The following is a 23306-nucleotide window of genomic DNA, read 5'->3' on the forward strand; positions in this document are numbered from 1 at the left end:
AGGGTGGCACTCAGGCTGCCCACAGCCCCCGCGTGCTGAGACGGGCAGGTGGAGCTCAGAGGCTGACTGGGCCTGGGGACCTGGTCAGAAACGACCTGTCAGACGTGCCACCGCAAACTGTGTGATCAGATGCCGAGATGCAGGCTCTGGGGACGGCCATCTGGAGGGGCCCTGAGACGCCTGTGGGTGGCAGCGTGTGTCCTAGTGACTGGGAGGGGGTGGCTTGCTTTCTTTTTCTTTTTGGCTGCACCAGAGCTTGTGGGATCTTAGTTCTGCAATTAGGGATTAAACCTGGGCCCACGGCAGTGGAAACTTGGGAGTCCTAACCACTGGACCGCCAGGGAATTCCCCTGGGGGGTGGTTTTCTTATGTTTTCGTTATAATAATAAATACTTATTATAACATTTTCAGAAAATGCTAGAAAGGTAGAAAATATTTGCCAGCATCTACTTCAGATAACCCCGGTGGCTCAGACCGTAAAGAATCTGCCTGCAGTGTGGGAGATCCTGGTTCAATCCCTGGGTCAGAAAGATCCCCTGGAGAAGGGAATGGCAACTCACTCCAGTATTCTTTCCTGGAGAATTCCGTGGACAGAGGAGCCTACAGTCCATAGGGTCACAAGGAGTCGGGCACGACTGAGCAGCTAACACACACACACACGCCTCAGATAACCACTTCTAGTTTTTTTCTTTCTATTCTCCTCACTCAGTGGGTACTGGTTTTTTGTTCATTTTGGCCGGGAGATCTGCGGGATCTTAGTTCCCTGACCATGAATTAAACCCAGGCCCTCCTGCAGTGAAAGTGCAGAGTCCTAACCTCTGGACCACCATGAAGTCCCTCGATGCATACTTTTAAATTTTGATGTTTTCTTCTCTTGCCATAGACACCTTTACAGCCTACTTAAAAAAAAAAAAAAAAAGACTTCTGTTTCTCCTTATTTCAAGCTTCTTGTAAACATTCTTTTAAAAGTCTCCATTAAGTGGATGTACCACAGTTTCTTTAATCATTCTTTTAACTCAGGAGAGAAGCATAGATGGGTCTGTAACGAGGATCTTTCGCCATCCAGTGTTCCCTCGTCTGTAGCGTGTTACGGCCCCACGCAGACAGTAGGTGGAATTGCTTCCTGCTCTGTGGGCTGCCACATCCTGGCCACCACCATTCCTGTGGACACTGGGCAGATGGTTCCTACAATTGGCCACCGTCCTCATCCCTGAAGGAGTCCGGGCTTCCGGGGACCTCCTGCCTGGGTGCTGCCAGACAGCTGGATTATCTGGGAGGTTTGGAAAAGTCAGCCCATGAGGCATGAGGTGTGAGTGGTGGAGGGGAAGGGAGCACGTGTCTGTGTGTCCTGCAGGTGGCCTGTAGACTGAGGGCAGGAGGAGAAGGGGGCGACGGAGGCTGAGATGGTTGGACAGCATCACCGACTCAATGGACATGAGTTTGAGCAAGCTTTGGGAGATGGTGAAGGACAGGGAAGCCTGGCGTGCTGCAGTCCATGGGGTTGCAAAGAGTGGGACACAACTGAGCGATTGAACAACAACAGGTGGTCTGGTGGCTCACGAGAGGGAGGCTGGCGGGCTGTGGCGGGCTGTTGCTGGGTATGCATGCTCACCCTGGCTGACGCTGTCAGCTGCTGGTGGGAGGTGAGAAGCCTGGTGTGCTTTACACATGTGTGGTGCCATGGAGACCAATTGTCAAGTTTTCAGGAAACTTTGGAAAGTCCTTAAACCACGGCTAGTGTGAATCTGGTCAGAGTGGAGTATCTGCAATTGTGGAAATTGGCAAAGCCCGCACATCAGAGCTTTGCCTTTTGGGGAGCTTGTTTACCAGCGGGCTGGAGCCCGCACCCTGGGCAGGCTTTTCTCTGTTCCATCCCCTCTTCATGATGAGCAGGTCAGGTACACACAGTTGGGGGGCTTCCCAGGTGTTGCAGTGGTAAAGATCCCACCCGCCAGTGCAGGAGACATAAGGGACACCAATTCGATCCCGGGGTCGGGAAGATCCGCTGGAGGAGACAAAGGCAACCTCCACCAGTACTCTTGCCGGAAGAATCCCATGGACAGAGGAGCCTGGCGGATCACAGCCCCGAAGGCCACCAAGAGCGGGGCACGACTGGGCACCTGAGCACACAGCCACACACAGTTACAGACGTGTGCTCATCCTCCCCTGTGTTCTCATGCATTTCTCCCACAAAGCCTGGCGAGACGAAACTGCTGTTTGTGCGTCTTGCTTGGGGAGACTGAGGCTGCTCAGAGAGACCGAGTGATTTGCCCGGGGCGGCCCAGTGGGCAGAACCCAGGGCGCGGTCCCTGGCTGAGGCCTCCTTCCTCCTCCCGAGGGGCCAGGCTGTCTTGCTCCCGAGCGCTGAGCTCTGGGCTGCAGGTGAAGGCGTCTTCTTAACGTCCTTCTGGGGTCACGTTGCTCCCGATTTGGCTGCTGAATCCTTGAATTCCGTCAGTTTTGCCCATGCCTCGGCAGGTCTGAGGGTGAGACTGCGGGTATTTCCTGCTCCCAGTGGTGCTTGTCTTCTTAAGGCGCGCGTGTCCAGCCGACGGCTTTCCCACTAGCACCAGAAGGTAAAGGCAGGGTGCACACACGCTCTAATGGGTCCACGCGTGGAGAAGTGACCGCTCTCATCCACCTGGCCTGTCGGGTGAGGGCTTGGGGTCTGCTGGGCCTGGCACGGCCGTGACTGATGAATCCATCTCAGGTCCTCTTGGAGTCTGTCCATAATGCGCCCCCACCTTCTCCCTGCAAACCTGGCCTCACGGTGGGCTTTTGAACCTACGTTTATGCTCGTCGTGGTGGTCAGAGGGGAGGTGCCTGTCCCAGCGGTGGCCCGGCAGCCCGTTTCGGGAGGGTGACCTGTGCGTCCCGGGGTTGGCCCGGTGAGACGGTGAGGAGTCAGGCTGCAGGGTGCAGGGATTAGCTGGCGTTCGTGTTTTCCAAGCCTTAATGCCCAACTCTGTTTACCCGGTCACTCCAGTTGTATATGCCCTGCCCTGAAACAGGACCTACCTGCTTGTGGGGCGCACTGTGACATCCCCTAACCTACTCTGACCCCCAGGCTCTATCTTATCCTATGGCATTGCTTTCAAGTTGGAATGATTCTGTGGCCCACCGGTGGGCCTGCATCCTCAGTTCTGGGAACTGCTCTGGGCACACTCTCTGCAAAGCCCTGGGCCTTGGTGTTAGGGGCTTCGTGCCAGTTGGCCGTGATGGGCAGGGGTCAGCATGGTGCCATGCCTTGGGAGCCTGGGTGTCCCAGGGCCATGTGGGAAGCTCTGAGGATCTGGTTACTGCCAACCCTGACTCCCTTGAAGGAAATAAAGCCTCAGACTTTGGGGGTCTCTTGTCCTGGTGATGTTCCCATGTTCAGGGGCTCATGGAGCTGAGTGGTTGTAGACCAGGAGGCGCTGGGAAGGCGGGAGGGAGGGGGAATCCAGAGATTTTGGATCCAGAGTTTTGGAGGAGCAGCTTTGCCTCTGTAAACAGTTTCAGATTTCAGGCTCTGACTCTGGGGAGCGGCTCGCCCAGCAGTCCTGTTCACACCGCCAGGCTCCATGAGGAATCTGCCCGCCTGTGTGCAGGTGTAGCCCCTGCGGCTTGTTAAGCCCTTTCCAGGGGGTGGGGTTGAGGGTGGAGCAGTGAACAGGAGCTCCGATTGTCTTTCCTATTCGTTTTTATATCCGTCATGTCTACAATGTCTGGGATTGGCACATTTGTGGCATGACTTTTAAAAACCGTCCTGCTGGTACTGGACATTTTCTGTGGTTGTGAAACTGTCATTTTGTATTAACTCGTTATTGGATAAGCATTTGTATTAAGAAGAATAATCCTGCTGGCGAATGTGGTCGTTTCCAGTGGAGTAGAAAGAACTTAATAAAAATTCAAGATGCCTCATTCTTGCCCAGTTGTCTTTTTAAAAATAACATTGGTCAAAAGTTTTTTTTTTTTTAATAAAAAGCTGTTCATTGTAGGAAACTTGGAATATTTAGAAAAATATAAAGGAAAAATTGTGTGTTGCTGTATAACAAGTTATCCTGGGATGCAGTCTTAAAACAGCAGTCTCTCTTTTGGCTTCTGTTGGTCAGGAATTCAGAATTGGCTTCAGCTGGTGGGGAGAGTCAGCTGGGGAGGCTGGCCAAAAACACCTTGCTTTAAAACATAGATCGTGGGATTTCCCTGGCAGTCCAGGGTGGGTGCAGGTTTAATCCCCGGTCGGGGAACTAAGATCCCAGATGCTGAGTGGTGTGGCCAAAATATATATTTTTTAAAGTAGATTTTATTGTTATTCAGGGATGGTGAGACCAACGGATCAGGAGATGACCGCCCCTGAAAAGACAGTTAGTCACAGACCCCAAGGGAAGGAGGTGGGCACTGCCAGGCAGGGCTACAGTGGGAAGCACCAGGTGGGTCGGGAAGCAGATGGAGCGGGAAGCAGATGGAGCGGGAGAACGTGGACCTCAGCCTTCACTGTGATTTCCCTGGGAAGGAAGCAGCGGGGCTCTCTTGGTCTTTTCGTACCTTTTGTCCAGAATTTGCCCCAGCTGTGCATGCGCACAGTTATTTTTGGTTCTTTATGATTTTCTTGTATATTGTATATCCAAGTGCAAGCATTGCAGCCAAGGGGTCTCGGGTCCCAGCCTGTCTTGGGACCTCTCCCAAAATGCTCCCAGGCAACAACAAATCAAGTAAGCAATAAAGAATTAATCTTCACGGAAATGTCAGACCCAAGCGAGCATTTCGGCTCAACAGTATGCCCTCTAGAGGCCACAGGTGCTCAAGTCTTGTGTTTATCACAAGGTCACATTTTTGGCTAAGGAAATTAATCCTGATTCCTATGTGGTCTGAGACATACTCCCAGTCCCATGAGCGCTAGAACTTCCAGAGACATCACCACACGAGCAGTTTAATAATCACTGGGGTAGGGGATTTCTTAAAGCACCGCCCCCCCAGCCTAAAATCTTTGACAGTTAATATGATTCAAGTTTCTTTACGACAGACCCAGCACTCCAAAGTAATTTGACGTGATCTACTTTAATTGGAAGGACTGACGCTTAAGGTGCAGCTCCAATACTTTGGCCACCTGCTGCGAAGAGCCAACTCATTGGAAAAGACCCTGATGCCAGGAAAGACTGAGGGCAGAAGGAGAAGGGGGCGACAAGAAGCTGAGATGGTTGGATGGCATCACTGACTCAATGGGCATGAGTTTGAGCAAACTCCGGGATGATAGTGAAGGATAGGGGAGCCTGGCATGCTGCCGTCCATGGGGTTGAAAGAGTCAGACACGATTCAGCAATTGAACAACAACAGAATGTTAGTGTTACTGTTTGTCCCAATTAAACACTGCCCAGGCTTCATTTCCTATCAACATGCCAATGACTTTTGAAATTTGTTGTTTCCTACATTGGCAGGCAAGCTTTTTACCACCAGCACCACATGGGAAGCCCATATATATATATATATATTTATTTTTTTTCTCTTTAACATTCTCTTCTATTACAGGTTATTACAAGATATTGAGTATAGTACCCTGTGCTATACAGTGGGTTATGCTAATGACTTTGAGTTGCTATTTCCCAACTAACTAGCTCACCTGAGGTACAGATCCCTAGCACCGAATGTTGGATGTCTACATCAGAATATATGCACCAACTTCAAACTGAATAGTATCAAGTACTGTGTCTCTGTAGTCCTGGTACCCTACGCATTACTCTGAAGCTGTGGTACCCTGGAGAATCCCAGGGATGGGGGAGCCTGGTGGGCTGCCGTCTATGGGGTCGCACAGAGTCGGACACAACTGAAGCGACTTAGCAGCAGCTTAGCAGCATGGTACCCTCATATTATCCTGTAGGCCTCTTGGTGTGATTCAGTCGCTCAGTCGTGTCTGATTCTTTGTGACCCATGGACTGTGGCACACCAGACTTTCCTGTCCTTCACTGTGTCCTAGAGTTTGCTCAGACTTTATGTCCATTGAGTTGGTGATGCCATCCAACCATCTCATTCTCTGTCACCCCTTTCTCCTGCCCTCAATCTTTCCCGGCATCAGGGTTTTTTCCGAGTGAGTCAGCTCTTCCCATCAGGTGGCCAAAGCACTGGAGCTTCAGCTTCAGCATCAGTCTTTCCAATGAATATTCAGGGCTGATTTCCCTTAGGATTGACTGGTTTGATCTCCTTGCAGTCCAAGGGACTCTCAAGAGTCTTCTCGAGCACCACAGTTTGAAAGTATCGATTCTTTGGTGCTCAGCCTTCTTTATGGTTCAACTCTCACATCCATACATGACGACTGGAAAAACCATAGCTTTGACTAGACGGACCTTTGTTGGCAAAATGATGTCTGTTTTTTAATACACCTAGGTTTGCCATAGCCTTTCTTCCAAGGAGCAAGCGTCTTTTACTTTTGTAGTCCTGTTACTCCAGACATTACTATACTCCTGACACCCCATACTGAGCTCCGCTGGGACCTGGGACCCTTAACTGCAGTGCTTGCCCTTGGACAAACATCTCCTCAAGCAAGGAAATAAAAAGAAACTAAAAGGGGCTAAAAATAACTGCAGGCATGTGGAGGCCGGGCAACTTAGGAACAATAAGATACAAAAAGGCTACAAACCAACTGCCACATCTGAGGTTCTGGGAGCAAAAGCAGGGTCCTTGGCTTGATCCCCAGGGGCAGCACCACCAAAGGGGTGGGCAGACCACCCAAGTGGCTCCTTCCGCCAGAAGGAAGCAGTCCACGCTCCTCAGAGCCAGCGAGGGCACCTGTTACTCGTGTTTGCTCCTTCGTGCTAGCAGGAATCCCGGGATAGCCTCCCTCGCCTGAACTGCTTGTCTGACCTCTTACCAGCCTCTGTTGATTAAAGGGTGCAAGGACCCAGCGCCTGAGTCCTGGCATCGGTACCTTACCAGTGCCGGGGGTAATAATTGTCAGCCGAAAGCTGTTTAGCAGAGGATGTGGGAAGACAAATAACTGCAAAGCTGTCGGCTGGTGAGTCTACAGGGAGCCCCAAGCTCTGCTGTTGCGGGTCGTGGTGCTGAGCTCATGGGGTATGGAACCTGAGCCCAAAACCGCTCGTTTCTCCAGCCCCTTCTAGGGATGGAGAGGTAACTTCCTCCTGGTGCCTGCTGCCTCCTTCCCCCTCTCCTGGCCTCTGGAGAGCCCAGTCTCTCTCTGCCCCTGAACCTGCCCTTTGACCTTAACAAGATGTTTTTTTCCTTTGGGCACCTTTCAGTTTTTCCTAGATTGAGTCCCAGGACTCTGCTGCCCTCTGGTGGCCACAAAGGGCAGCTCAACGCTCCATTTAACCTTACAGCTCAAAATTTTGCTCACCGGTTCATGGCAGCAGTTGCAGGAATACAAGTGTTAGTCCCTTAGTTGTGTCTGACTCTCTGCAACCCCATGGACTGTAGCCTGCCAGGCTCCTCTGCCCATGGGATTCTCCAGGCAAGAATACTGGAGTGGGTTGCCATTCCCTTCTCCAAGGGATCTTCCTGACCCAGGGATCAAACCTGTGTCTCCTGCATTAGCAGGTGGATTCTTTACCACTGTACCACCTGGGAAGCCCTTATTCTGAATCGGTGAGTGAATTTCCCAGAAGGAATACAAAGATGAATAAAATTCAGCACTTGCCCTTGAGAAGCTTCCAGGTGAGGGCGGGGGTGAGAGGTTGAGACTGGGTGGAAATCTGTTCATTCCCTTGCTTATTCATTTAACAAATATTCATGCAGCCTGAAATCTGGGACATCCCTGGTGGCTCAGATGGTAAAGAATCCACCTGCCAATGCAAGAAAGGTGAGTTCAATCCGTGGAAGTTCCCCTGGAGAAGGAAATGACAACCCACTCCAGTATTCTTGCCTGGGAAATTCCATGGACAGAGGATCCTGGCGGGCTACAGACCATGGGTTCGAAAAGAGTCAGACGTGACTTAGTGACTAGCACTTTTTCAACTCTGCCACGTGTAGCAGTGAAGAAGACAGATGAGGAGCCGGCCTTTACAGAACTCAAATCCTAGTGTGTGTCAAATACACATAAATAAAAATACAAATAGTGATAAAGGCCTATGAATTAAACGGGTTGTGAGACAGAGAATGAGCACGGGGGTGACCACTATGAGAATGGTCAGCATATAAAAGAATTCTTTGCTTTGGCTGCACCACACAGTATGTGGGATCTTAGTTCCCTGACCAGGGGTCGAACCCGTGGCCCTGCAGTGGAAGTGAGGAGCTGTAACCGCTGGACCACCAGAGAAGTTCCAGAGCTGGGTTTCAGGGAGAGAAAGATGGCATTGTGCCTGCACAGCAGGACGAGCATTTGGGGAAGAGGATGCAGCAAGGGGAAAGGTTTCAGAAGAGGGAGCTTGGTGTGTTTGAAGACAGAAGCTTGGTGTCACTGGAGCTCCGTGGTAGAGGGAGGGAGCAGGTGGAGGGGTCAGCAGGGCCTCCCTGGAGGAGGGCGTGGATTTTAAGCTTGAAGGGAAGTGATTCGAGGACCGCAGGATGGGGAGGAGAAATCTCTGATTTGCATCTAAGGGACGTGGTTTGATATAACTTGGACTTGGTGAATAAAAAGGTAGAAAACAAAAGTCTGTGGGAGGGAATTTCCTGGCAGGTCCGGTGGTTAGGACTCCATGCTCTCACTGCTGAGGGCCCGGATTCAATCCCTGGTTGGGAACTAGGATCCCATCAGACGAGTGGCAAGGCCAAAAAAAAGTCTGTGGGAGCACAGAGGCGTGCAGCCAGGTCTGGGGCAGGGAGGCCTTTCTGGGTAAGGGGCACTCACTGATCTATTGATCTATTGCTGCATGACCATGGCCCCAAAACTTACGGGCACGAGTCGGGAGTAAACATTTATCATCTCAGGTAGTTTCTGAGGGCTGGGAATTCGGAAGCAGCTTTACTGGGTAATTCTGTCAGTCACTCAGTTGTGTCCGACTCTGTGACCTCATGGACTGCAGCCCGCCAGGCTCCTCTGTCCATGGGATTCTCCAGGCAAGAACACTGGGGTGGGTAGCCATTTTCTCCTCCAGGGGATCTTCCCAACCCAGGGATCGAACCCAGGTCTCCTGCATTGCAGGCAGATTCTCTACTGTCTGAGCCACTTCTGGCTGAGGGTCCCTCATTAATGCGGCCAGGATGTTGGTTGGGGTGGCAGCCATGGCGGTTCCTGGGGCTGGGGAACCCACATCCAGGATGGCTCATGCGGGTGGCAAGTTGGTGCTGTCTTGATGGGAGACATTGGTTTTCTCGCTACGTGAACCCCTCCAGGGTTGCTTGAATGTTCTTCCTCCAGAGGGACTGATCCTGGAGACAGCAAGGGTGGAAGCCACAGCTTTTATAATTTAGCCCCGGAAGTCACGCTGTCACTTTGGCAACATCTTACTGTTCACACAGCTCCGATCTGTTTCAGCCTGGGAGGGGACTACACGGGTGTGAAGCCAGAAAGTGTGAATCATTGGGGACCACCGTGGAGGGAAGCAGCTACGTAAGTAACGCCCACTCTGAGTCTTAAAGGATGAGTGGAAATTAGCCAGATGATGAAGACTGTATGAGGAACTGAATTGTGTTTCTTTCGAATCCATGCGTCGAGGACTTCCCTGGTGGCCCAGTGGCTAAGAATCCGCCTGTGTGCGTGGACTGGATTCCGCACACCGCAACAAGAGAAGCCAGCACAATGGGAAGCCTGTACACCCCAACTAGAGAGTAACTCCTGGTCACACAACTAGAGAAAGGCTGCCTGAGGGCAACGAAGACCCAGTGCAGCCAAAAAAAATACATTAAAAAAAAATCCATATGTTGAAGCTATAACCCCCAGCACCTCAGAATGTGACTGCATTTGGAGATGGGGCCTTTAAAGAAGTGATTAAGTGAAAATGAGGTCATTAGGGTGGGCCCTAATCCAATCTGACTGGTGTCCTTACAAGAGGAGATTAGGACACGGACAAATAGGAAAGACTGCAGGAGGACGTGAGGACGCGGAGAAGCTGGCATCTGCAAGCCAAGGGGAGCGGCCTCAGAAGAAACCCTCTCTGCCGGCACCTTGGTCGCGGACTGCCAGCCTCCAGAACCGTGAGAAAATAAATCTCCACTGTTTAAGCCCCCTGGTCTGTGTTATTTCATTACGGGCACCTGGGCACAGTGCTACAATTGGGGAAGGTGTACCAAGGCAGAGGGGATGAGCTGAGCAAAGACACAGATGTGAAAGGTGTGTGTGGTGTGTGTGTGTGTGTGTGTGGATGTTAGTTGCTCAGTCACGTGCAACTCTTCGGGATCCCGTGCACTTCTTTACTCTCTGAGTCACCAGGGACGCTAAGAAATAACAAATAGTTGGCATTACTAGATCCTGAAGAGCAGGGCAGTGGATTTTTCTATAAAGGGCCATACAGTAGATATTTTAGACTTTGGGGTCTGAAAAGTCTTTGCTGCATGACAGCAGTTTTAGATGATATATAAACAAAGGGGTGTGGCTTGGTTCCAATATAGCGTTATTTACAAAACCCAGCAGCTCAGATTTGGCTCACAGGTGGGAGTTTGCCCCCTGCCACCCTGCTGAAGAGGGGTAAGGGGAAGGGGAAGCCTTGGGACAGGATGATGGTGAGGAATGCCTTAGGAGAAAAACACAGGTTTAAACCCAGGCTCTCCTTCCAGCGCTGACATTTGCCTCTTCGGGGTCAGAGTGGGGAAGGCTGTGCAGATGTATGGGGAGTCTTGCCGAGGATATTATTTAATCACACAGTCCTGGCCTCAGTTTCTGGATCTAGTTGTAGTCGTTTGACTTCTCTGGGTGTAACAGCATCTACCTCATAAGAGTTGATGTGAGCTTTAGATGAGGTGACTGACGTAAAGCCCTTGGCCCAGGGTCCGGCATACAGCAGGTGGTCAGTAGATTGCTGTTCCCTCCTCCTCAGTCTCTCCCTAGCAAATTTGGGGTCATGACCATAAAATTTTATACCTCAGTGAAAAAGTGAAAGTGTTAGTTGGTCTTGTCCGACTCTTTGCGACCCCACGGACTGTAGCCTGCCAGGCTCCTCCATGGAATTCTCCAGGCAAGAATACTGGAATGGATTGCCATTCCTTTCTCCAGTGGATCTTCATGACCTAGGGATCCAACCTGGGTCTCCTGTGTTGCAGGCAGATTCTCTACTGTCTGAGCCACCAGGGAAGCCCTTTATACCCCAATGGCTGTCACCAGAAAGATTCACTCCCAGGGTCAGAATTCTGCACGTTTTTATCCAGAGGCCACATGAATCCCCCCCCCCCCCGGTCTAGACCAAGAACAGGGCGGTACAAAGAGAGCTATCTGTGAGAAGCCTTTCTCCAAAGTGGAACCCCAGCCGGAGGACTTGTGCCAAAGTGAGCTCTAAGGACAGGAGCTTCTTTTAAAACAAGTTACTCGAGGAGGGCGGTTGGGCCAGAGCCCCGGAGCTGAGCTGACCCCATTTTGTATCGTTTTAAGCAGAAGAGAGCCATGATCTGATTTGTCGTTTAAGACTGGCTGCTACGTGGGGGACGGATTGTAAGAGAGAGGGAACTTGCCACCCTCGTTCTCTTTCCGTGTTTTGGACGTTCATATATCAGAGTAACGGCTATGTACCGCCATAAGCGCTTTCCATCAGCGCCTCTCTTAACCTAGTTTCCTCTTTGCCTTGGCCTTGGCCACCTAGGGACTAGAAGGTGGGGACAAAATAGTTTGCCAGCCCCCGCCCCCACCCAGCCTGAGGCCACCACTTGGCCTCAGAGCTTAGCACTGGCCTGGCCTCTCTAGCATAGTCCCCTTGAGCTGAAGATAAGAGGTGTGAGGCCCAGCCCCCTCTTGTCTGCGGCCAGCCCCACCCGCCTCTGCCTTCGAAGCACGTCCGTGCCTATTAATTGGCCGGCACGTGGTGCTGGAGCCCGGCACGCCCCCTGTCGGCTCCACCCCTCCTCCGAGGCCCCGCCCCTTCCAGGCCTTGTGTACGTTCATTGGGCGGCCGCGGGAGTACCCTAGGCCCCGCCCGTCTCGTCACCCCGCCTACCCACGGAGGCCCCCCCCGCCCCCTCAGGTCTCATCCGCGTCCATTGGGCCAGCGGCTCGTCCCTCAGAGGCCCCGCCCCTTCCCGAGGCCCGCTCCGTGTCTCGGGTTGGCCGCAGGAGGAGCTCGCGCTCCTCTTCCCGCCACCGGCCCCGCCCCAAAGCCCCGCCCACCGGGCCACGCCCCCGAGGGACCGCCCCCGTCCGTTGGGCGGCTGGCAGGAGGCGTCGCGCCATGCGCGGGTCCGGGACACGGGCTCGGGCCAACGGCGGGGGTGGGAGCCGCGCGGGAATGCGGCGACGGCGGCGGCGGGCTGCGTTGGAGGTGAGTGAGGGTTGCGCGAGGAGCGGCGGCTGGGGTCGCTCTGTGGCGTCCGGGACTCCGGGTCGCGGAGGTTGGGTGGGCGGCGAGGCCCCGGGGCGGGGGGCGCGCGCCGAGGCGGCTGGGCCCGCACGGGGTGTCTCTCGGGCCGCCCAGGCCAGGCTTGTCCGGTAGTCGTGGAAACAGGCGGCTCTCGGAGGCCCGGGCGCGGTCTCGGGGGCCGGGTCCCGCAGGCCAGCTGCAGGGGGTGAGGGCGGCCTAGCCTGAGGGTTCCAAGAGATCACCTGCGGCCACCGCCCCCCTGCGGCCTTCCGAATCCAGTCCCCCCAACCGCGGCGTCCCCCGAGCTTCAGTCTCTCTGAAGAGAGGGGCGCCTGCAGGTGGGCACGGAGCATAGGAGCCCGTCACCCTCTTCTCCAGGGTCGGGACGACAACTCCCCCCCACGCCCACAGCCTATTCTGGTTTTCCTGCTCACACAGTAGCAGGTTCCTTGCTCGTGTGCCAGCTGAAAGCATTGTCTCCTAGCTATTTCTGTACCATTTCCAGCCCCTCGACGAAATAGTGCCTCTTAAGAAATCACGCAGGGCTGGGGCTCCTGGGGACCCCTGCGGAAGAAACAGGATTATCCCATTTCGGAGCTAGTGGGTGGGGCCAGGGCGGGGCTGCAGACCCAGACACCCGGGCTCCCAGCACCTGGTCAAGTGTTTGATTAATCTGAATTGCTGGAAAGAATTTTCCAGCCGTGATTACAGGTGTCTCGCATTAGCTCCGGCAGCCTCTAGAGTATGCTGGAGAGAGGAGACAGTCCTTAATCCCACAGACAGAAAAGTCAGACCCCTCTCAGGAGGCTAGTACGCCTGAATTAAATCTGATTAGATTATTTTCATCTTTAAAAGTGTGGCTCTGGCCGGAGCTGTCAGTGTAGGATTTATGGCTGGTCGGAATCAGACAGAGCCTGTGAATCCACCCTCTTCCTTTCCTGCCCCGGTGGACATTGCAGTGTTGGAACAGCCGTGTCCCTCCACCCATTCAGTTAGCCCCGCACTGACCTCACTCGCTGCTGTGACTTGAGCTTGTTTTCATCAGAAATTGGACTCTTTTCTTGGGAACAAGAGAAAAACATTCTCCAGGAGAAGCAACAGCAGGCGACCTGCAGCCTTGGGCCCCCGTTTCCCCAAGTTTTTGTGTGAAAGAGGAGGGGACTGAGCAGAAGAGGAAAAGGCTGGTCACGCTTCCAAAAAAACAGATCTGGTTACCCCGGGCGTGCTCCGCTCCATAGGAAACTCCTGCACACCTCTTGCCCTTTGCAAAAAACTCACGCGTCCCATTTTGACAAACAGGCTATACTCTGCATTCTGTGTGTGGTTGTGGGGGAACGGTGCTTGTGAGCAAGTGGCCACGCTGCGTGTTCCCTCCCTGAGGGTGGCCACAGGGGGAATGACCATGACGAGGCATGAGTCTCCTGGTAAAACGGGTCCAGCCCATCAGGGTCTGTGTTTACTGGGACTTCTTGGGGCTCAAGAAGCAGTTGCTGGAAGGGAGTGAGTCAGTGTCTCCTCCGTTTTTCTGCCCCTTTTTTGTTGATGTTGCTAACTTTGCCCCAGAGCAGGGAGGGCTCCCTTCCATGACTCTACACATAGCAGCTGTGTGTCTGTAATTTTCTGTTTTTAATTAAAGCAGAGTCACATAAGCTTTAGAACCTGTAAGAGCCTTACAGAACCTGTAAAGATGCACTCTCTGGTGCAAAGTAGCTTTTTACTTCTTCGTTGTATCTGCTCTGCTCAGTTGCTAAGTCGTGTCCAACCCTTTTTGACCCCATGGAATGTAGCCCGCCAGGCTCTGTCCGTGGGATTCTCCAGGCAAGAATACTGGAGTGGGTGGCCTTTCCTTCCTCCAGGGGACCTTCCCGACCCAGGGATTGAACGCATGTCTCCTGCATTGGCAGGCGGGTTCTTTACCACTGAGCCACCTGGGAAGGCCTCTGTTGTATCTGGGGCCTTTTAAATCCCCGCATTTGTTACTTCCTGACTTTTCTGTGAGTTGGCCTTCTGCCGAGACACGGCTTCTGCCATCTTCAGCATTGTATTTATTTACTCTTATACTCGGACATCGTCTCTGGACACAGAGGTTTCCCTGCCAGACATCCCTGGCGGACCGCGGGGCTGGGTCAGGACTGGGGAGGCTGTGCTCGAGGTGAGCTGTGCGTCTGTGGAGGGTCAGGTCCGCGGAGAATGGGTGGTGCCCAGAGGCACGAGTAGGAATTTTCTGAGGTGCGTGGTGCGCCTCTCAGGAGGCGCGGTGGTTTGAAGGCACTCGTGTGGTGTGGGAACCAAAGCCGTGTGCTTGTCACGTGAGGCCCAGCGGAGACGTTTCCGTGGTAGGTTCAGTCGGGGCTTCGGACGAGTCTGAGCCGGGGAGCCAAGCCAGCTCTGGGCTCCGCGGCCTCTGACTGAGAGGCTGGTGCGCTTTCCTCAGGGAGGCCGGAGTCGCTCCTTTCCAGCCGGACTCGAGCCCAGAGACCTCGTGTGCGCCTTGGCTGAGGACCCCTGGGTGTTTTCAGCAGGCTGGGGCTTCAGAAAGCTGGTCCAAGCGCGGGGCTCTGCGGTGGTGAGCCTGCGCAGCGGGCTGTCAGCCCACCCGGTGGGCGCGCGTGGGTGTGCGGAAGCCTGTCTTGGGGTGTGATGTTGTCAGGAGCGTTTTGAAGAGTTCAGGGTCCTCTGCGGATGGTTTTGGAGGAACGTGAGGTCAGGCCTGCTGCTCAGCCTTCGTTCCCACAGCCCTGGGGTCGGGGTGGGGGCGATGACCTCACTGGCCGGGACCGAGACCCAGGGGCCAGCCCGCCGGGAAGAACGCGGTTCGATGTCGGTGCCCGGGCCAGGGACCTCGCCTGGTTTGGGTCCCGCGGTGTGGGCGTGGGTCTTTGGGGAGCTCCCTAGTCACTTCTCTCTCCTGGGGCGGTCCCCTTACCCCCTGGGAAGCCCCTCCCAGTGCCCATGAGTCAGGGCTGAGGCGGTGACCGTGGCAGAGTCCCGTGCTGACGCTGGTCATGGGGGCCGGTGCCCAGAGCTGCTCTCACCAGGGCCTGGCCTGGGTTTCCAGAGCCTTCTAGAAAGTGGACCTGTCCTCTCTGGTGTGCCTGCCTGGAGGGGGTGCAGAGTGGGGAGCTGGCGGTGTTGGCCTCCCCCAGTGGCCATGGAGGAGGATGTCCTCCTTCCCCTCCCCCCGCCCGGAGCTCGTGGGGAGAGGGCCCGGGACCCTGCCCTCTGGGGCCCCAAGTGCACAAGAGTCGTGACTTTAGGACACTCCTCGGCGTCTCAGCGCTGTGTTCTGATTTCCTCGGCAAGATGGCCCCTCTGGCCTGGCCAGGGCCCGCGCCAGGCTGGACGCCGTGGGTGGACCCCGGCATTCCAGCCATGCCACTGCTGCTTCTGGAAGAGCCCTTTTGTGTCTGTTGTGGTCATGTGTCCATTCGAGTGCTGCCGTCCCGGGAAGTGGCTCCTCGAAACCAGGACCGGTCCGCCCGGAGCAGCGTGTCGGGGGCTCGTGTGCTGACGGCAGGCGGCTGTCCACTTGGCCCGTGTGGCCAACTCTGCCTGTTGGCTGGCTGTGTTGCCCTGTGTACCGAGTCTCCCGGAGCACAGGTGGGACAGGTGGCGTTTAGGGGAGGCATGCTGGACTCTGCCCTGGCTCTGAGTGTCTCTTTTCCACCCTTGGGTGACCTCGAAGAGTTCCTAGTGATGGCTTTCCTTGAAGGGAACCCCAGCTGCTCCAGACCTGCTCTGTCCCCTGCAGTCCCGCCGGCTTCGGCTGTATCCTCCCTGTTTGATTTCTGCGAGGTGCCGTGTCCACAGCTTCTTTGCGGCTTCTGCCAGGGCAGCGGGCCCTGGGCAGCCGTCCAGTCTGGTGAAGTTCTCCTGAGCCTCGTGGGCTCCGCTGGTCGGTGCTCACCTGCCTTTCGTTTTCTCCCAGGACACAGCCTCTTCCCTGCCGCTGGCCGGAGCCCTGGGTGCTCGTCGGTGAAGACGGGCCCACCATGTTCTATGGGACCCACTTCATCATGTCCCCACCCGCCAAGAGCAAGCTGAAGCGGCAGGGCCAGCTGCTGTCCAGCGTGCTGTCCCGGACCCTGAGCTACAAGTACCGCGACCTGGACGCCCCCTACTCGGGCCTGGGTTCCGGCGATGACCCCGCCGAGCTGTCCACACAGCTCTCGGCCCCCGGGGTCCTGAAGGTGTTTGGGGACAGTGTATGCTCGGGCACCCACTACAAGAGCGTCCTGGCCACTGGCACGTCCAGCGCCCGGGAGCTGGTGAGGGAGGCCCTGGAGCGCTACGCACTGAGCCCCGAGTGTGCCGCCCAGTTCGTGCTGTGCGATGTGGTGGGCCAGGCCGGCGGCGGCGGGAACGCGTGGCAGGCTCAGGGCTTCCGGGTGTTTGGCGACAACGAGAAGCCTCTCCTGATCCAGGAGTTATGGAAGCCCCGAGAAGGCTTGTCCCGGAGGTTTGAGCTGAGGAAGAGGTCGGAGGTGGAGGAGCTGGCTGCCAAGGACGTGGACACCATGACGGCAGGTGAGGCGGTGAAGGCAGGGGTTCGGGGGACGCGGGGAGGCGGGGTGTCTGGAGGGGACAGATGGAGGCTCCTGTCCACACGGCAGGCGCCTGCTGGTGCCGACTCCTGCCACCTTGTGGTGTCGTGGGGCAGGGAGGACCTCGCCCGCGCAGGCGGCAGACATGGTAGAAAGGCCCTCAGCGTCTGAGGCTCCCGGGGCCTCTTGGGCAGGGGGCTGTGTGCTGCTGGAGGAAGGGGTCTCAGCTGCGGTGCATGGGGGAATGTGCCAGGGCTCGGGGCCTGGGCCGGAGGAGGCCTGGCCTGGAGGCGGTGGGTCACTGCCGTAGGCTCGCTGGGGCAGCCCGCGCCCCTGAGGGGCTGCAGCCTCTGGGGTCGGCAGGGCCGCTGGTTTGTGTCTGGCTTTTATTCACTTGGTGGAAGAAGCTGGTTATCTTAATAGTAAGCGCCATGAAAAATAGATGTTTTTTCCAAATGCCAAAAGACTCTTAAACACATCTCGGGTCGTATTTGACTTCTCCTTCGTTTCTTATGAAAACGGTGGCTTTATGTGAGCAAATGAAGTGGTCTCACGTGGCTCAGCAGAGGTCATTCGGTGGCCTCGGGAGACCCATCATTTGTCCCGCGGGGCCGGGAGGCTGGAGCCCTCGCTGACATCCTGTGCGTGTCCCCAGGTGTGTTGAACGCTTGTGGGCTCTGGTCCTCCTCTGGTGCGGAGCCTGCCTTGCACGCTCAGGGTGTGGGGACGAGGGTGTGGCAGGCGGATTGATGGCTGGGGGCCTGGGGCCTGCCAGGGCCATGGTGCCAGCTCCAGGGCTGCCACGGGTGGTGGTGGGCGGCAGCGGAGCCCGCTACCCCTTCTGGCCTCGGTCTTGTGATCTGGAGGTTGGGTGCTCGCCTCTGGGGGGCCCCAGGGTGCAGGGGTGTGTGCAGAGTTCCCGACTGTGACCGTCTGGGGTTGTTCTTCGAGTTCACAGCGGAGGGGGACCTGTGAGGGGCTTGGGGCCCCTCTGACAGGCCAGGTGCGCCGTCATGATGGTGTGCAGATTTGCAGGCGCCTGGGAGATGAGACGCTGCCCGGTGAGTAGCTGATGTTACTGGGCTGTTTCTTTTATTGTTGTTGTTTTTTTAATTAATTTTATGGAAGTAGAGTTGATTTCCAGTGTTGGGTTAATTTCAGTGTTATTGTTTCTAATTCTCCTCGGACCAGCGCCCCAATCGCTCCACCCACAGGCCTGGCTGCAGGCTCTGGATTCCGTGCCGGCCCTGTCCTGCGGCTCCCGAGGCCGCGGCTCCTTGCCCGCCTCGCTCTAGGAGGCCCGGAAGGGGCCGCGGCACGTCACGTGGGCGGAGGGGTGGGTGTTTGGCTCACGGTCACCGTCCTGCCCAGTGTTTCCTCTGCTAGATGGAGAGCAGAGAGCATGTGGGCTGGGCCGGCCCCGCCAGTTCTGTGGGTCTGGGTGGGCCCTGGGGGCCGCGCTGTGTTACGGGGGTGACTGCTTGAGCGGAGGGGGAGCAGCGCAACCACGGGGCCGGATGCCATCTGGGGCGCAGGGTTTTGTCTCCGGTTCTGCGACGCTATTTAGACCTGTTCCTTTTACACTGTTGAGGCAGGAGAAGGTGCCCGGCCTATTCACTCTGGGGGTCGTTTTCAGAGAAGGAGTTTGTTGACCCTGGGTGGGGTTTCACTGACACACTTCTCCGGGCTGGAAGCAGGTTGTGTTACCTGCCTGGAGCAGGCTTCCCGGGCCCCAGGGAGTCGGCCTTTCTGGCCAGCCTTCAACTCGGGTGTGGCCTGGGTGCCCTGTGCCTCCTGGCTGGACCGTCCCCCCGGCCAGTGACCACGCCTCAGAGCGAGCACCGAGGACCCTGCAGGTGGGCCCGCCCCATCCAGCCCTGCTCCACCGGGCATGGGCGGTGGGGCTTCACCAGAGCCCAGGACCCCTGTCTGGGGATCCTGGGGATAGCCAGCTGTGTGTACACGCTTGCACGCGTGAACTCAGTCTGCACTGTTCCCCCGCGTGGAGTCCGCTGCAGCCCCTGGCTCCCCAGGTGCCCCTTACCTCCTAGTGCACCTCAGGGTCCGGGGCCCCTGCCTCCTCGAGACGGCGTGGCCTGCAGAGAGATTGAAGAGTGAAGGTGTTGCTGTTCGGAGGGTGGTCGATGAGCCCCTCTGGCGGCTCCTCCCTGGCGGCCTCTGCCCCTGTTCCTAACACTTGTGTCTCCAGAGAAGGGGCGCCCCACCTCCTGGGTGGCCTGTGATCAGCCCCGAGATGCTGAAGGCACCCCGAGTCACCTGAGTGTCGCCGAAGGCTGTGAGGCAGTGTGGGCTGCGGTGGGTACCCAGACACCAGATTCCCTGCCTCCTTCCCTGAGGATGGGTGACGGTGTCTCTAGGCCCCGGGAGTGGTTGGTCCACCTCATCGGGAGAAGGGTGTGAGAGGAATGGACCGCCTGTGTGGACGTGTGCGCGTGCACGTGTGTGCGCGTGCATGGACATGTGGGTGTGTGTGTGTGGGCGCGTGCCCGCGTGGACGTGTGTGCGTGCGCGGACGTGTGTGCGTGCGCGTGTGTGCGCAGCTGTGAACAAGCGCCACCTCCCTAGGGGTCAGGTTACTGAACAGTCACAGCGATAGTGGCTTTTCCCACTTTGTCCTCATGTCAGAAGAGTGCCTGTGTGGTGCGCGGGGGCTCATTGGTTGCCCTGGTTTCAGGTTAAAAGTCCCCTCGTGCATGCTGGAGGCTCCAGGAGCCCCCAAGGCACCCTCCGGTGACCGGGACGCCCCTCCTGGCCAGGCGGCGGAAGGGGCTGTCCGAGGGCGCTGGAGGAAGACCCCACCCAGCTCTCCGGGACCGTCTGGCCGTCATCACGCGCCCGTAGTGTGTCCTTGGGCAGAGCTGGCGTGTATTTTCCATAAATATTGCCTTTTCCCAGCTGCCAGCCTGCCCACGATTTCCAGAGGATGGCAGCCCCGTGTGGCGCGGGTGGGGGCCAGAGCCGCTCCCGCCTGTTCCCAGAGGCTGGCATCTAGGGCTTGTGCTCCGTGGAGAGGGCTCTGGGCCTGTCCCCTGGAAAAAGGTGGCAGTCACTTCTGCTGACCCCGGGGAGGGGTGCGGGCCATGTGGTTTTTGTCAGTGGCGAGGGAAGGCGGGAGCGTGGGGTTGTTTTGTGTCCTGGGTCGGAGGCGAGCTCATGAGCTGGGTTCTCACCCGCAGCTCTGGGGCACTCCGGGCGAGCAGGTCTCTGCTGTGGGGGCTGCCCTGGGCCCAGTAGGACGCTTAGCTTTGTCCCAGCCTCGCCCCGCAGTTGTGAAAACCACAGATGTCTCTGGGCCTGGCTGAGTGGCCAGGGGGCAAGTTCACCCCTGAGTGGGAACCGCTGGTTTGGACGCGGTGGCCTGGACGAGGCAGGAACTCAGCATGCCAGCTGCACCTGCACCTCCTGCAGGCGCCCGAGGCCGTGTATCCCGGCCCTCAGCCGGGCTGGGCACTGGGGCCCCGCCTGAGGGACTGGGGTGCCTTCCTTGCGGCCTGCCTGGCCTTGCTCTTGTCTGAGAGGCAGGGCCTCCTTAGCTCTGGGCGCCCTCTTCGGAGGGCGGCTGAGAGGGTTTCTAAAGCTGCCGCGTCACGAGGTTCTCTCTGCAGGGACGTCTCTGCATCAGCCCTGGGCTTGTCCCCATCGTTCTGCAGTGTCTGTGTGGTCTGGCGTACAGCAGGTGCTCGTTAAGTGCCTGTTTAAGGGTTGATGCAAACTAGAAGGGCGAGCTCCTCTGTAGGTCTGGGCTTCAAGGCGCACCCCAGGCTGCAGATCTGGGACTGGTTTTCTCTGTGGGGCGTGGGCGGTGGGGTGGCCTGCAGGGGGCTTGGGTGCCCACCAGCATGGGCTGGGGCTAGAGTGAGGAGGAACGCGCTGCTCCGGCACGACCACAGGGCCTGCCAGCCCCCTGTCTCCTCCGAGGCCGGCTGGAGGGGCTGGTGGGGGCGGGCCTGTCATATGAGCAGCCGACTGGGGTTGTGTTTACCGTCCCACCCCGTCCACGGAGAGGGGGACAGGCCTGAGCCCTGACTAACCTGGGGTGTCCAGGCATCTGGTGAGGCCGCTGCTGTCTCAGCTGCTGTGTGCTGTGAATTCTGTCCTGCGTCCCCCAGCTTCTCGGTGTTGTTTGCTTTTGACCTTTTTTCCCTCCTGCCATGAATCTGACGTTTCACAACACTTCTCTCAGGATGGAGGTGGTGATCTGGATTCTTTTTTCTCTTACTGAAGAGTAGCTGCCTCTTGAGTCTTGAACAAGACTCCCCTTGAGCCTGTTCTCAGTGACAGTCACTGGTGGGAAAGCTTTAGTTTACGTGGTTGAGTAAAAGCAAAATAATGGCCAACTTTCCCCATCATCTAAAACTAGGAAATCGACTGAGCCTGAAAGGCATTTCTGAGGATCTGTATTGCTTGTCTGTGGCCGTGCTGGGCCGCTGCTGCTGTGTGTGTAGGCTTTGCTCTAGTTGTGTCGAAGGGGCTGTCACGGCACGGCGCTTTGGCTTCTCACTGCAGTGGCTTCTCGTTGCAGAGCACAGGCTCCCGGGCACACGGGCCTCAGGATTGCAGGCTCAGGAGTGGCGGCTCTCGGGCTCGGTAGTTAAGGCACACCGGCTTAGTTGCTCCGAGGAATGTGGTGTCTTCCCAGACTACGGATCAGACCCATGTCCCCTTCGTTGGCAGGTGGACTCTTATCCACTGTACCATGAGGGAAGTCTGTTCTTGAGGATTTTTAATTCAAAGAGAACATAAAGTTGGTTAGCTAACAAGCCAGTTTCATTCTTCGATTCACTGCTTAGATTAAAAAAAAACATTACAGCCTTTAGTTTCACATAGAGGCGGGGTGTTGGAAGGAAGCCTAGAAGCCCTGTCCCCCGAGCCGGATGTGCCCACCTGGGGCTTGGCTGGCAGCACCTTCCCCCGCCACCCCTGGAGACTTCAGGCCACTTCACCTAAGGAGCCTTCGAAGGCTCACCGCTTCACACACAAGACACAGCGGGAGATAAGAACTGGTGCAGAATGTTTGAAAGACACAAAACATAAGAGGAATTGGCTTAAGTATGGCCAGGGACGGTGCAGGGAAGAAGAGGTGAAGTTGGATCCTCGCTCCAAACAGTTTAAAAACCCGCACATCAGAGATAAAGTGATAGAGCTAAAAGAAAGATTTCATAAATAAGGCTTCAGTTCAGTCACTCAGTTGTGTCTGACTCTTCGTGACCCCATGGACTGCAGCACGTCAGACCTACCTGCCCATCACCAACTCCTGGAGTTTGTTCAAAACTCATGTCCATCGAGTCAGTGATGCCATCCAACCATCTCATCCTCTGTCGTCTACTTCTCCTCCTGCCTTCAATCTTTCCCAGCATCAGGGTGTTTGCCAATGAGTCAGTTCTTTGCATCAGGTGGCCAAAGTATTGGAGTTTCAGCTTCAGTCCTTTCAATGAGTATTCAGGACTGATCTCCTTTAGGATGGACTGGTTGGATCTCCTTGCAGTCCACGGGACTCTCAAGAGTCTTCTCCAGCACCACAGTTCAAAAGCATCACTTCTTCAGTGCTCAGCTTTCTTTATAGAACACAAACTGGGGGGGAAAGACAGATCATTTGACTATGTTGAAGCTGAGGCTTTCTTCCCACCTAGAGAGACTGCACTACGTACCGTGTGATAAGATGCAGCATTCCGTTCTCCCCGTGCTGCTGCATGTGAAGCCAGCTCTTTTCTGCGGCATTGCTTTTGTTGAGGCGTGGTTTCCACCACTTGCTTTTGTTCTCCATGATCCATTCTCCTAATCATGGGCACTCAAGAGATGCCCTCACTGGCGGGCGTGAGCGGCTGTGAACTGAGTCGTGAGGTGATTTTCCTGAGTCAGAGTGTAACTTTGAAAGGGTCTCTCGGCCTAAACAAAGCTCAAGAGATGGGCCTTCTGGATGTTGATTAGCCAGTGATTTGAAGGTGAAGAAATTTTCCTTTTCAGACACTTAACTTGGCTGTGCCAGGTCTTGGTTGCAGCAGTGGCATCTTTACTCACAGCATGTGGACCCTTAGATGTGGCCCGTGGGATCTAGTTCTCTGACTGGGGATCAAATCCAGGCCTCCTGCGTTAGGAGTGCAGAGTCTCAGCCACTGGACTGGGGGAAGTCCTGAAGGATTTTTCTTTGTTATGCAAATTCATTTATTTGTCAGCAAATATTTGTTGAGTGCCACTATGTTAGGTACTCGACTAGGTACTGGATATACAGCAGTTACCAAACAGATCATATTCTTATGGAGCTAAGAGTCTACAGTGGGAAATAAAAGATGATTTGAAAAGCATAGAATGACGACTTCTGTGTGCTATAAAAGAAGAGTATAGGTGCTAATTTAGCAGGGAGGTTACGGAT

General features: G+C 55.8%; 2 protein-coding genes across 3 annotated transcripts in view; both read left to right on the forward strand.

The window, feature by feature from the left end:
- The window catches only part of MMD2 (monocyte to macrophage differentiation associated 2), a 63026-nt gene extending 52934 nt beyond the window's left edge, over positions 1-10092 (forward strand). Inside the window, exon 7 of one of the 2 annotated variants that reach the window (XM_040231679.1) lies at positions 9391-10092. In XM_040231679.1, the coding sequence (XP_040087613.1) occupies positions 9391-9432 (42 nt within the window). In that variant the 3' untranslated portion in view covers positions 9433-10092. Of the gene's footprint in view, positions 1-1103; positions 3904-9390 lie in introns of those variants that run through there. The other variant, XM_040231670.1, reaches the window with a different exon arrangement.
- A 6138-nt stretch (positions 10093-16230) lies between these two features.
- The window catches only part of RADIL (Rap associating with DIL domain), a 50764-nt gene continuing 43688 nt past the window's right edge, over positions 16231-23306 (forward strand). The window contains exon 1 of the mRNA XM_040231700.1: positions 16231-16898. Within this exon, the coding sequence (XP_040087634.1) occupies positions 16364-16898 (535 nt within the window). The 5' untranslated portion in view covers positions 16231-16363. The remainder of the gene's footprint in view (positions 16899-23306) is intronic.

Source organism: Oryx dammah, unplaced genomic scaffold, assembly GCF_014754425.2.
Source record: "Oryx dammah isolate SB20612 unplaced genomic scaffold, SCBI_Odam_1.1 HiC_scaffold_2, whole genome shotgun sequence".
NCBI classification, from domain to species: domain Eukaryota; kingdom Metazoa; phylum Chordata; class Mammalia; order Artiodactyla; family Bovidae; genus Oryx; species Oryx dammah.